The sequence below is a fragment of the Bombina bombina genome, chromosome 1 (genome assembly GCF_027579735.1).
Source record: "Bombina bombina isolate aBomBom1 chromosome 1, aBomBom1.pri, whole genome shotgun sequence".
Lineage (NCBI taxonomy): Eukaryota > Metazoa > Chordata > Amphibia > Anura > Bombinatoridae > Bombina > Bombina bombina.
The window spans coordinates 1237730593-1237745853 of NC_069499.1; the positions used below are offsets into that span (position 1 = coordinate 1237730593).

General features: G+C 37.1%; 1 protein-coding gene across 1 annotated transcript in view; it reads left to right on the forward strand.

Moving 5' to 3' along the window:
* Positions 1 to 5093: 5093 nt before the first annotated feature.
* The window catches only part of CDYL2 (chromodomain Y like 2), a 454107-nt gene continuing 443939 nt past the window's right edge, over positions 5094 to 15261 (forward strand). The window contains exon 1 of the mRNA XM_053700586.1: positions 5094 to 5181. Within this exon, the coding sequence (XP_053556561.1) occupies positions 5158 to 5181 (24 nt within the window). The 5' untranslated portion in view covers positions 5094 to 5157. The remainder of the gene's footprint in view (positions 5182 to 15261) is intronic.

A 15261-nucleotide genomic window follows, 5' to 3' on the forward strand; every position in this document is an offset into this window, starting at 1 on the left:
CTGAAAACAAATGAACGATTCTCTCTTCAGAAGAGGCCAAGACTGAAGAGCTCTGAAAATTGCACGGAGTTCCAAAATATTGATCGGTAATCTCACCTCCTGAGATTCCCAAACCCCTTGTGCTGTCAGAGACCCCCACACAGCTCCTCAACCTGTAAGACTTGCATCTGTTGAAATTACAGTCCAGATCGGAAGAACAAAAGAAGCCCCCTGAATTAAACGATGGTGATCTGTCCACCACGTCAGAGAGTGTCGTACAATCGGTTTTAAAGATATTAATTGAGATATCTTTGTGTAATCCCTGCACCATTGGTTCAGCATACAGAGCTGAAGAGGTCGCATGTGAAAACGAGCAAAGGGGATCGCGTCCGATGCAGCAGTCATAAGACCTAGAATTTCCATGCATAAGGTTACCGAAGGGAATGATTGTGACTGAAGGTTTCGACAAGCTGAAATCAATTTTAGACGTCTCTTGTATGTCAAAGACAGAGTCATGGACACTGAATCTATCTGGAAACCCAAAAAGGTTACCCTTGTCTGAGGAATCAATTAACTTTTTAGTGAATTGATCCTCCAACCATGATTTTGAAGAAACAACAAAAGTCGATTCGTATGAAATTCTGCTAAATGTGAAGACTGAGCAAGTACCAAGATATCGTCCAAATAAGGAAATACCACAATACCCTGTTCTCTGATTACAGATAGAAGGGCACCGAGAACCTTTGTAAAAATTCTTGGAGCTGTTGCTAGGCCAAACGGCAGAGCCACAAACTGGTAATGCTTGTCTAGGAAAGAGAATCTCAGAAACTGATAGTGAGCTGGATGAATCGGAATATGCAGATATGCATCCTGTAAATCTATTGTAGACATATAATGCCCTTGCTGAACAAAAGGCAGGATAGTCCTTACAGTTACCATTTTGAATGTTGGTATCCTTACATAACGATTCAATATTTTGAGATCCAGAACTGGTCTGAAGGAATTCTCCTTCTTTGGTACAATGAAGAGATTTGAATAAAACCCCAGCCCCTGTTCCAGAACTGGAACTGGCATAATTACTCCAGCCAACTCTAGATCTGAAACACATTTCAGAAATGCTTGAGCTTTCGCTGGGTTTACTGGGACACGGGAAAGAAAAAATCTCTTTGCAGGAGGTCTCATCTTGAAACCAATTCTGTACCCTTCTGAAATAATGTTCTGAATCCAAAGATTGTGAACAGAATTGATCCAAATTTCTTTTAAAAAACGTAATCTGCCCCCTACCAGCTGAGCTGGAATGAGGGCCGCACCTTCTAGAAGGCTTGAATTTATTCCAGACTGGAGATGGTTTCCAAACTGAAACTGCTCCTGAAGATGAAGGATCAGGCTTTTGTTCTTTGTTGAAACGAAAGGAACGAAAACGATTATTAGCCCTGTTTTTACCCTTAGATTTTTTATCCTGTGGTAAAAAAGTTCCTTTCCCACCAGTAACAGTTGAGATAATAGAATCCAACTGAGAACCAAATAATTTATTACCCTGGAAAGAAAGGGAAAGTAGAGTCGATTTAGAAGACATATCAGCATTCCATGTTTTAAGCCATAAAGCTCTTCTAGCTAAAATAGCTAGAGACATAAACCTGACATCAACTCTGATAATATCAAAAATGGCATCACAGATAAAATTATTAGCATGTTGAAGAAGAATAATAATGTTATGAGAATCATGATCTGTTACTTGTTGCGCTAAAGTTTCCAACCAAAAAGTTGAAGCTGCAGCAACATCCGCCAAAGATATAGCAGGTCTAAGAAGATTACCTGAACACAAATAAGCTTTTCTTAGAAAGGATTCAATTTTCCTATCTAAAGGATCCTTAAAGGAAGTACCATCTGCCGTAGGAATAGTAGTACGTTTAGCAAGGGTAGAGATAGCCCCATCAACTTTAGGGATTTTGTCCCAAAACTCTAATCTGTCAGACGGCACAGGATATAATTGCTTAAAACGTTTAGAAGGAGTAAATGAATTACCCAATTTATTCCATTCCCTGGAAATTACTTCAGAAATAGCACCAGGAACAGGAAAAACTTCTGGAATAACTACAGGAGATTTAAAGACCTTGTCTAAACGTTTAGATTTAGTATCAAGAGGACCAGAATCCTCAATTTCTAATGCAATTAGGACTTCTTTAAGTAAAGAACGAATAAATTCCATTTTAAAAAAAAATATGAAGATTTATCAGCATCAACCTCTGAAACAGAATCCTCTGAACCAGAAGAATCATTAGAATCAGAATGATGATGTTCATTTAAAAATTCATCTGGATAAAGAGAAGTTTTAAAAGACTTTTTATGTTTACTAGAAGGAGGAATAACAGACATAGCCTTCTTAATAGATTCAGAAACAAAATCTCTTATGTTATCAGGAACACTCTGAACATTAGATGTTGATGGAACTGCAACAGGTAATGGTATTTTACTAAAGGAAATATTTTCTGCATTAACAAGTTTGTCATGACATTTAATACAAACAACAGCTGGAGGAACAGCTACCAAAAGTTTACAGCAGATACACTTAGCTTTGGTAGTTCCAGCACCAGGCAGTGATTTTCCTGAAGTATCTTCTGACTCTGATGCAACATGAGACATCTTGCAATATGTAAGAGAAAAAACAACATATAAAGCAAAATTGATCAAATTCCTTAAATAACAGTTTCAGGAATGGGAAAAAATGCCAAAGAACAAGCTTCTAGCAACCAGAAGCAATGAAAAATGAGACTTAAATAATGTGGAGACAAAAGCGACGCCCATATTTTTTTAGCGCCAAATAAGACGCCCACATTATTTGGCGCCTAAATGCTTTTGGCGCCAAAAATGACGCCACATCCGGAACGCCGACATTTTTGGCGCAAAAGAACGTCAAAAAATGACGCAACTTCCGGCGACACGTATGACGCCGGAAACAGAAGAGATTTTTTGCGCCAAAAAAGTCTGCGCCAAGAATGACGCAATAAAATGAAGCATTTTCAGCCCCCGCGAGCCTAACAGCCCACAGGGAAAAAGTCAAATTTTTTAAGGTAAGAAAAAATGATTGATTCAAATGCATTATCCCAAATATGAAACAGACTGTCTGAAAATAAGGAATGTTGAACATCCTGAGTCAAGGCAAATAAATGTTTGAATACATATATTTAGAACTTTATAAAAAAAAGCGCCCAACCATAGCTTAGAGTGTCACAGAAAATAAGACTTACTTACCCCAGGACACTCATCTACATGTTTGTAGAAAGCCAAACCAGTACTGAAACGAAAATCAGCAGAGGTAATGGTATATATATGAGTATATCGTCGATCTGAAAAGGGAGGTAAGAGATGAATCTCTACGACCGATAACAGAGAACCTATGAAATAGACCCCGTAGAAAGAGATAATTGCATTCAAATAGGCAATACTCTCCTCACATCCCTCTGACATTCACTGCACGCTGAGAGGAAAACCGGGCTCCAACCTGTTGCGGAGCGCATATCAACGTAGAATCTAGCACAAACTTACTTCACCACCTCCATAGGAGGCAAAGTTTGTAAAAACTGATTTGTGGGTGTGGTGAGGGGTGTATTTATAGGCATTTTAAGGTTTGGGAAACTTTGCCCCTCTTGGTAGGAATGTATATCCCATACGTCACTAGCTCATGGACTCTTGCTAATTACATGAAAGAAATACCGACTGTGCTGGTAAAATACTGGCTGGGTGGAACTACTATTGGTGCAGTGCTGAGGGGGCTACAGCAACCAGTCTATACATAAGCGTGTACAGAATGAGTACAATTCTAATGCAGGAGAGACTTTTATTAGCGCAGAATGCAGATTTATATATCTACCTACCTATCTATTTTCAAAATCATTATAAAGAGCAGAATTTATATTATTACTATTGCTTACTACTCAGTTACATTTGGGGGACCAAAGAAATTTTTGCACCAGGGTCTTCTGTTGAGTAGGTCTGCTACTGGATCTGATGTTCCTTGTAGAAATATGGTCTGACGTCTTATGTGGACATGCAAATGACTGCTGCATCAAAACTGTTGAGTTTCATGTGAGATTTGTTACAGGTATTTGACAGGAACTTTGCTGTCTAGTCTGAATATGAATGAAAAGAGTTTCAAGGCCAGCCCATGGGTCTGATCTGCGGTCTAGTAAGGGTCCTTCCTAACTACACTGATAATCTGCTGGTTGAATAATATTTTTGTGTAGGGCAGCTGGCAACCATAATACGATACATAGGGAAGGTGCTGCAATATTACTTAGTGGCTCTGAGATAAACATACAATTTGGTGGTGAGTCAGAGTATCAATTGCACTGGACAGCAAAAGGAAAAGTCCCCACATTATATACACTTCATTCTCTCTAACCTCTAGCAGGTAATTTTAATGCTGAGTAGTCTAAAATAGGTTTAATGCAATGTCCACTAGTAAGGACTTGCAAGTGATGCTAAACAGTTTGACAAAACTTTCATAGTAAAACTAATCACTTGAAATAAACAAATGTTTATTTTTAAATTCTTCGTCAAATATATGCCCCATATATATGACCCTATTCTTTGTGTCACATACATATACAAAAAAAAATAAGGGGTTTCATCTACATTTTAAAAGTACGTCATGAATGTCGCAAAGCAGTCTAGAAACACTTTAGCTACTGCGTATAATGCAGTGTGACGTAAAAGTCTCTTTATGCAGTTTTTGTGCTATTGTGGAACTTTAGTGTGTACATACAGTGCAATATCTAGCCTTATTATTTATTGTTACTCTTTATGTGTGCGTGCGGTATGTAATTTCACACCGTAGCATTAGTTACTCTGGGTAGGTATAATACAGTATATAATCCCAGTGCAGAATTAGTGAGTGCGTGCACCGGTGCTCCCCACGCGCGTTTCCTTATGCCTCTTCTTCGGCGCAGCGCTCCCTCTAGCGGCCACTCTACTGCTCTCTCCCAGTATCTCACCGCACATTCAGCAGGGCAGGAGCTGTGGACTCCCCCCCGTGGCTGCTCTGGTCCGCTCGGCTCCAGAGCTGGGTATTCCAGCAGCTAGTGTCTCTGATTCTGCGCACAGTGATACCCGGAGCCAGCCCTGGCTGTCATTCTGCACTCACAGCCAGAGAGCCGGAGCAGCGCATATCCCCGAGTCATGGCTTCGGGGGACCTGTATGAGGTACAGTGGGGACCTGGGTAGCACGGCTCAGTACGGGAGGGAGGGGAGCAGTATTAGGGAGCTAAAAGGGTAAGACGATCTCTACTTTACATTGGCTTCATACACAGGCCTTGGGAGGGGACAGCACTTATTGCCCTGATGGGGAGAGCAGTGGAAGTGTGACTAGTGGGGGGAAGGCAAGGGCAACCCCAAAAAGTGAGAACTAGCTGCATCATAAGTGGGCGGAGGGATGGACGGTAAATGAACGGAGCGTATGTAGGGGGTTTCCCTGCTATACAGAGGGGGTCTTACACTATAATGTTTTATATTAATGTATACATTACTCAAGTTCATACAGCTGTCTTTCTTTGATGAAATGGTTAATTCACAGGTAACTGAGGATGCTGTAACATAACATACACTGCATGCAAGGTGCTTGTTAAGCCCCCATAGTGTTATTTGGGGAATTAATAGTTTCACATCTAGTAAAGGTTAATTAAGCTGAGCATGATCTAGGATGCGATGGTCATCACAGTTTGGATTGGGTTTCTTAGTGAGGACATGGTTAATTGAGTACAGCTTTTGTGGATTGTAATGAAATGGTTATAGGACATGTGCACTTGACAACTGTTTTTGTAAATGAGATGCAGCAGCAGATATATAGTATGTATATGAATTACAAGTATTGAATGCACATTATAAACTTAAACACAGCTATACTCTTGTGCTGTCAATTTCTCCATCATTAATAGTTGCTTGCACTTTACTTATTTATGTTATACTGACAATATCCTGTTGTCCCATTCATAGGTTTATCACAAATACTTTCCATTTAGAGTTATAATGCCACATTATTATAAAGTGATTCAATAGCACCATGTGGGTTGATATTTTGTAAACTTCAAGTGATATGCAATGATTGATTGAGCCCCCAAACAATTATATGAATGCAATGATAGATATTGATTGATATTTATTTTTTTTGTAAATCTATTTGTCATTGGGTCCACAGTCTAAGCTGGTAATCCATTTGATTCTATGAAATAAAAAGGTAGTGTTGAATTGAACAATTTATTGTATGTGATTACTTTCATAGTGAGAATGATCACTAGACACCAGCTGTGTCTCTTATATCATTGTGCATATTGTTTATAGAGAATTGAATGTATGGCAACTATTTTTCCAAGGTATTTTTTTTAGCAGTCATTCGGCAAACCTTTTTCAAGTTAATATACTTGCTAACACTTATTCTAAATGTAATGATTAATTAAATCAGTGATTTTTAACCTTTTTTTTGCCGTGGCACACTTTTTTACATTAAAAAATCCTGTGGCACACCACCATCCCAAAATTTAAAAAAAATCACACATTGTAGCCTAATACAGCATATATATATACACATACACACAAACACACACATACTGTATGTATTGTGCTGTTATGCCATGCCTCCTACAAACTACCCCTGCACTGGGAGTAAAAAACAAGCAAAGTTTAAAAAATATGTCACACTGTTGTCAGTCTGCCGTGGCACACCTGAGGATCTCTCACGGCACACTAGTGTGCCATGGCACACAGGTTGAAAAACACTGAATTAAATCACTTTACAACTTAGAATTCCCTGCTGTGTATCTGAGTGTTATTTAATCAATCCATATTTTTATGTATCTATACAGTTTTTGCTTTAAAAATCTTAGCATTACATAATTTTAACCTAAATCATAAATGTGCGATATGGAGACTTTCATTTCTTGGATATCTTGTATTTTATTTTTATTTGTTTACAAAAGCATGAGAAGTCAAACATCCCACAGAATTCCATAAGTAGGTTTGTTAAACATTTCATTATTTTTATTAGGCAAACTATTGTCTGGTTATATTTAGGAAATACTGTGGTATATGGGAATTTTATCATTGTATATACAGACTTGTAGTTCACTATTGCTTTGGCATTTTGTGTTTTTTATACCAAACTGTGTAAATCCTAAAGAATAAGATACCTGGAAATCAACCAAGAAAGAATGGAATCAATAGCTGTGCAATGTGACTTTTTTTTAAATAAATTAAATACATTTTAAAAAAGTGTCCCCAGAAATGCGTATTTCCCGCTTGTCTTGACTTGTAGGGAAGTTTTTTTTTTACCTGTTTAATTTAGCTGCCCCCTGTGATTTTTAAGCATACTGCACAAAAAGGAGAGAAGGCTTGTTGCATGCAGTGCTATCTTCTATTTGCAGTGAGAGGTTTTGTCCAACGTATTTCTTCCTAGGTGCTTACTTTTAACACCTGCCCCTTCTCCCTGCATAACTGTTATGCTCCTACAGAGGGCATAAGGTTGTGTGTGAAAGTCGGATTCCTGCTAAAGAAAGAGTTTAGAATGATTGTTGCCTCTTTCTGCACATTTAAAGAGTAAACAGTGCACTGCAAGCAACATGCCTACTTTCTCTCATCTTGGAAAAATATTGTTGACCATCATTGGGGTAAATAAATAAAGTGACCTTTTTATATTAAAAGGTTCGACATCTCTGATCTAAAGTATCTGTCAGTAGGAGTTTTAGTGCCTTTTGAAAGTCATCTTACACTACAGGTATCTGTTAGGGCTCCTTTATATGGAAATTGGCACAAAGTATTAAAATTATGTATAGTTTATTAATATTATCCCAGTTAGGATTTGCAGAGTTTTAATAACGTCACATTTTATTGAAATTATAGTATATTCAGTTCTGTGCTTTGCCTCTCTATGGGTGTCCATGATGTTTCCATTATTATCTTTGGTTATAATTCTTTTTATTTTTCCATTCTATATGAAGACATTATTTGAATTATTCAAGATGCCTAAATTACATATACAGTATAAAAAATAGGCATATCACGCTTTTCCATGGGGCTTAAAAACAAAATTTACTTGTTCAAAGGGAAATCAAAACCTGGTGGCCAGTATTTTTTTTGACTGCCTTATATATTTTGAATACTTTTTTTTTTTTTTTTTCTTTTTCTTTTAACTGAATATTTGTGAATCCATGAAGTGTGTATTCAATAATTTAAGTAAATATATAAATAACACAAACATAACAGATAAGCTAATGGTTACTGCCTCATGACCATTATTACTTTCATGATAAGATGATTATTATCATAAGCATGGAACCTTTTTATTTTAATGGTGAGACCCCCTTTCTTTTAAATTATCATCTTGTCAGGGGGCTGATAAGGGCATCTTTAGAGGTGACAGAACTCTCAAAATAGGTACAATAATTTAAAGTATTTGCTATTTTCACGATAACCGTTTGTTAGCTGGATATAAACATGAACCAGGATGTTTGCCTGTTTCAAATAAGTTACCTCATGTATCCCTGTGTATTTTGGGGGTTAGAGCTGGGACTTGTTAAATTTATGACCATCTGGTGACCCTTCATATAACCGGGGACATTCATACTTGAGATGAGTAATTTTCCCAGTTTTTATGTTTTATTTTGGTGCTGCCTCACTTAGAGCCATGGACCCTATAAAAGTAGCCTAACAAAGAGATGTTGTCATTTTTATTGCATTCCCTTAAAGGGACACTGAACCCAAATTTGTTCATTTGTAATTCAGAAAGAGCATGAAATTTTAAGCAACTTTCTAATTTACTCCTATTATCAATTTTTTTTTCGTTCTCTTGCTATCATTATTTGAAAAAGGCATCTAAGCTTTTTTTTTTTTTGGTTTCAGTACTCTGGACAGCACTTTTTATTGGTGGATAAATTTATCCACCAATCAGCAAGGACAACCCAGGTTGTTCACCAAAAATGGGCCAGCATCTTAACTTACATTCTTGCATTTCAAATAAAGATACCAAGAGAATGAAGAAAATTTGATAATAGGAGTAAATTCGAAATTTGCATAAAATTTCATGCTCAATTTGAATCACGAAATTCAATTTTTGGGTACAGTGTCCCTTTAAGTGAACCTTTATTGTGAATATGGGATTCCCTGTTTTCATACGAGATATTTTAAGTGTATATGCTGTCTTTAGGGAATGGAGTTGATTGCAATTCCACTGTGGTGATGACTTGTAATCCTAGAGTGGCATGTGACCCATTAATAATAAAAAAGGCTTCACTTTCATTTAAGGGGCTACTTTTCCTTTTATGTGATACAGGTTATTCTATGTATTTAATGCCATAGGTAGTTGCTATTTTTTCAGTGAACACCTGCAGCTTGGAGAGACGTGACCCTTTATTTGAAACATATGGACTCCGTAAGATTCCCTCATAGCCAAAGTTAAGAGGAAGTGCATCTTTTGTGGGCATTTCCCTGTTGCATGTGATGTGATGAGCACAATGATATCTTCAGCAGTTGTATAACAGAAAATCCCAGCAACAGATCTCAGAAATATCTGATATGTTGGCCATGCCTCCTCCTAGTAAATGCAAAAGAGTCTGACGAACAACTTCTGATTTACTAAAACTATATATCATCAAAACGGATATCCAAGAGATCGTTATGAACCTAGGAGAATTAACAGACAGATCTTCATGTCAATGCTCCAAACCAGCAACATAAGACAACCCACTGGAAAGAAAGATACATCAATACACATAACAGATTTTCACATGTAGAACAAGATGACAATGAGCATAGAAGGTTGGAGACAACCCAAGCAAAACAGATGCACAATAATAGGAATAATTCCAATGTAGAACAAGACATAATCACAGCTTCAACATCAGAACAAGTTTTTTTTTTTAGGGGTGAATCAAACAGCCAGCAGGGAGAGAGAGAGAGAACTATATCAAAAAGCAAGATCACAGATCCAGAAGAACACCTAGTTTCAAACTCAAAAAGAAGACCTATAGAGGAAAGAAACGGGGTGTTAGAGTAAACAGAAATACAATTGTAACCAAGTCAGAAAACATCTTAAAATCTAATAATAATATAGACATGAATAACCAAGAGTCTACTGAAAAAGGTATATACAACCTAAGTTCAAAGGTATTATCAGATAAAGAGAAATCCATACTTAATTTTGGGCTAAATTTTGCACCATCAAGGAGTCTAGACAAGTTACAGACCTATGTGAACACTAAAGAGTTCATTAGAAAACTAACACTACAAAGGTTCTTCATGAAATATCCCTTGGAGAATAATTCCTTTTCATGCAAAAATCACAATATAGGAACAGCACAAGACAATTTTGTACATACAGACCTGAAGCCTAAATCAACATTTAATCATATTAACACTAAGGGCAATGCCATTGAGACTTTCTAGATGGTAGTTTGCAACGACATCAGAAACATAAATAATGGCAGATTTAAAAGCTTTAAACATAATCTTTTGAAACCACAAATCGAAACAATTAAGGAACTAGAAAAAAATCACGACATAACCATCAAGCCTGCCGACAAAGGAGGAGGCATAGTGATTTTAAACAAAGCAGATTATGTTACAGAGAACAATAGGATATTAGGAGATACCATCACATATTACCGTTTACACAACAACCCAGTTAACATCTCTAAGAAAAAGTTCAACAACATGTTATCAAATGCTAGAACACTGGGGATCCTAAATGAAAAATAATTTAAATAAATTGGAGTTAGACATCCCATTACCCCAGTGTTCTATTACCTACCAAAGATACATAAATCTTTATCTAACCCACCTGGGAGATCAATAATTTCCGGCATAGGGTCATTGACATGCACTTTCTCTGAATATGTGGATAAGCATTTACAGAAGTATGCGACGAGCCTCCCTTCATTTCTGAGAGACTCGACACACATTCTAAGAATCATTGAGAATATTCCTTGGGACGACAAATATATAATGGCCACATGTGATTTGGAGTCTATCTATACAAGCATCCCACACACAGAGGGTATAAACACTATTAGACATTTCCTACAAAAAGACAGATATACCAAAGACACAATTTGATTTCATTCTGGACAGTATAAACTATATTCTTACTCACAATTATTTTGTTAATGATGGTAAATATTAGACAGATATGTGGTACAGCTATGTGGACCAGGTTTGCGCCTAGCTATGCTAATATGTATATAGGTAAATGGGAGCATGTTTTTTGGGACTGCTGCCCAGCTAGCGTGGACCTGGTCCTATACAAAAGATACATAGATGACATAATCATATGGAAAGGGACACTAGAAGATCTGAAATACACCATAGAGATAACCACAATGAAGCCAATCTGAAATGTACTTATGAATATAGCTACAAAGAGATACATTTTCTAGATTTAAAAATAGAAATTGTAAATGGGAAAGTTGAAACTTCGACATTCTTCAAAGAAGTCGATAGCAACAATTATATCCATAAACTAAGTTGCCACCATGAAAAATGGAAATCGAATATTCCGAAAGGGCAACTACTTAGAATCAAAAGAAATTGCTCTAACCCAGATAAATGGGAAGAACAAGCCCTAACCCTGAAAAAGAGACTTATTGAGAGGGGGTATGATGAAGATGAGCTTAATAAGAAAATCAATGAAGTAAGGAATACAGTCAAAAGATCTCCTCAGATATAGAGATACAACCTCCCAAGGATTAGGAGTTGAGATTATTAATGTCCCATTCATCACTGAATATAGCGAACATAGACGTATTATAGAAAATATATTTAAAAAAACACTGGCCACTGCTAAAAAATGATGATACTATTGGGGAGCACTTGACTAAACAACCAAGGTTTATATCTAGGAAAACAAACAATCTAAAACATTCTCTAGCTCCAAGAATACCAAAAATGACAAGAACTACTGAAAATGACTACTCAGGTAAAAGAATAAAAGGGTTTTTTCCCTGCCCGAGCTGTAAAGCTTGTAAATGTGGTACAAAAGCCAGGCATTTAATTTCCAACACGAAAGTCAAATATGCAATCAAGGACCTTATCAGGTGTCAGGATAAAGAAGTACATGGTAAATCAGGACTTAGGACTTTAAACTAATGTCAACACGAATCGTAAATTACCGGTATTGATGGTTATGTACATGTGTATAGACCCCTATATATGCTTACTTACGGGATACATGATTAGGTCATGTTTATCATTCAATATTCTGCTGAGATCAATAAGTAGTCTGTTTATGTTACATATATAATGCTAGATCCACCAATACCATTCAAAGTCTGCCACTAGATATCTATATGTAGGTGACAGTGGCTAATGTATACTTCTAAATTAGGGAATGAACACACAGCTGTCCCTACAATCTCTAGAAATGAAATGTTGCCATAACAACACAGGCACATCACGGTGCCGATACAGATAAGCAATAACTGACACGCAAACAGAACTACTGTAGTCACGTCACATATCCTAAAGTATATAACGGATCATGTTAATATAACATCACATGAGATGGTTAATTCTTACAATTTGGCCATGTGTAAACGGCATCATTCAAACAGAAAGCAACTATACGGATTGAGACAACTAGTGACCAACGGAAGTGACACATGTTTGTGACGGCACTTCCGGTTTTACGCTACACTCACGATTATAGAGATCGGAAGGTCCGTAAACACACAGTGCACTCTATTGGAGAATGGTACATCCTCATAGGAGAGGCCCAACTAGATTCCATTTGAGTGCTCGAGAATTCTAAATATAGATGAGTGTCTGTTTTTTTACATAGATGCGGAAGTGACATGGAGTTATAACGCCACTTCCGGAAACAACGTGTAAGTCTAACCCATAGGAAGGGGAATACATTGAAGGTGCACAGGAAAGGGATTGGCCTGAGCTCGCCTTTTGGCACCCAAACATAACTTCAAGGAAAGCTAATGTTCATTTGTAGAGTATACACACACTATATAAGGCTACCAACTATTACCAAGCATAGTCTTGAGAAAGGCTCATACCCAGGGGCCGAAACACGTTGACAACCATTGGTAAGCCTTATTTCATACATTGTTCCTGTATCTAAACAATATTGCACTATTTGTTATATATTTTTTATAGGTCACTTGTTGGATATGAGGTACTAAACTCTAGGAGGAGTTCACATCCTCGCAAAGGCACTAAGGATCACGATTTTCACTGCTAATTTTTTATTAATACACTTTTTCCAGTTTTTTATTCCTTTTTTTTTCTTTTTCTTTTTTGTTGCATCTCTCACGGATATATTTTTTTATATTATTCATCTTCTTTTCCTAGTTTTTTAAACACTTTTTTTTTAAAACTTTTTTTTTTCCATTTTTGTGAGCAGCAGTTGCTCATCGGAATATAACTTCAACACCTTCTTTTACCTTTTTTCACTAGATTACCACATCAACACTGGATCATCACATCAGACACTGGTCTCTTTCTAAATTGGAACATTCTCACACATCTGCATTAGCTTAGTAAGGTGCATCTTATAGCTTGGACATCAAATTTGCCCCATTTTTGGGAAGGGTTACTGCAGTGTATTGTTTGGGTGTATAGGTCTTAGAGGCGTACAGCGTCTTTTTATCATTGGTTTTACCTGCATATATTTTTATATTTTAGGAGTATTGTTTTAATAAAAACTGTTTTATTTTATATATTCGACACATCCATCAGCTTCTTAGGCGCTCTGGTATATTGTCCTTTAAGTTATCTTCTCCTAGGGTGGGCTAATACACCTTTATATTGGAGCGACAAAGGCACTAGTCCTAAGCGCTTATAATCTCAATACCCGTATATCATCTATCTTCTGATTTACCATGTACTTCTGAATCTCTCAAGATCAGAGCTTTTAAACTATTACTTGTAAAATCAGATTATATCTTCTCAGTTGCATCTTCTGAGGGAGAAGTACATTTTGACAGTCAGCAATCAGTCACAGACCAAGATACAAACTCTTCCTCTCTTATATTTAGGATTAAACATCTTAGGACTCCTTTTTTATTATTTTTTGAGGGGGTATTTATTACCTTCTGAATAAAGATCCATTAGGCAATTGGATTTAATTTTCAAACTATCTGTCAAATCCCCAGAGTTTTTTCCTGTTCCTGATGCAATAAAGTCAATTATCACCAAAGAATGGTCTAAACCTGGTATCTATTTTAATCCTACGTCTGCATTCAAGATGCTTCCTTTTGCCTACGGTTAGTGTGGAGCTTTGGGAAACAATTTAAATGGTAGATGTGCGATTTCTACTCTGATGAAAATGACAACTATTCCTTTAGAAGACAGTACTTCATTTAAAGACTCAATGGACAGAAAATGAGTCTTTCCACAGCAAGGCGTTCCTTCAAGTGTGTTATTTGTTTAAATCTGCTAGTAGTATTGCTTGCGTAGCAGCAGCATCTACTTTTCGATGTGTTTTATCTGAGAAGTTGTCAAATGATTCTGTTGAGAAAGATGTTCAACATCATTGAAACTTTTTCAATCAGCAAATGCCTTTATCTGTTATGTCATAGGTGATAGTAGGCTAAATGCCAAGAACATGGCTTTATATAGCGCTGCAGTATCTGTTGGCACTCTATAAATAACCAATAATAATAATCAGCTTTGACAAGAAGAGCCCTGTGGCTCAAATCTTGGTCTGCTGACATGGTTTCAAAATGTAGATTTCTTTCTCTCCCTTTTCAAGGAAATATTTTATTTAGGGCCAGGTCTAGATGCTTATTATTTCTGTTACTGGAGGTAAAGGAGCCTTTCTCCCTCAGGACAAAAGGTCTAAGGGAAAGAACAAAGCTACTAACAATTTTAGCTATGTAACCCAAATTGAACAAGTCTTAGCAGTCCAAAAATGTCACGGGTAGTATATTGTCTTTCCATGAAGGGGCCCTAAGGTTGGGAAGTGACTATAGTAACACAATCCCAGCACCGAGGGTAGGACCCAAGACGTGACCAAAATTGTTGAGAGGATAAGGTAAAAGCAGAGTCGGTATCCAAGCCATGGGGTCAGCAACGTGTAGGCAAAGGCAGTACAAATTCGGCAGAATGGTAAAGTAAACAAGCAAGGTTGGCAGCAGAGATAAACAGCAAGCAGTTCACAGAAGAAACACACCCAGGAATAGATCCTATACACAGGAAATTACAGGAAGCTTTCCTAAATAGGGTGTTGATTGCAAAACCACCTGCAGCTCGCAGGCAGGTGGAGCCAGAGAGCGAGCCAGACATGGTAGA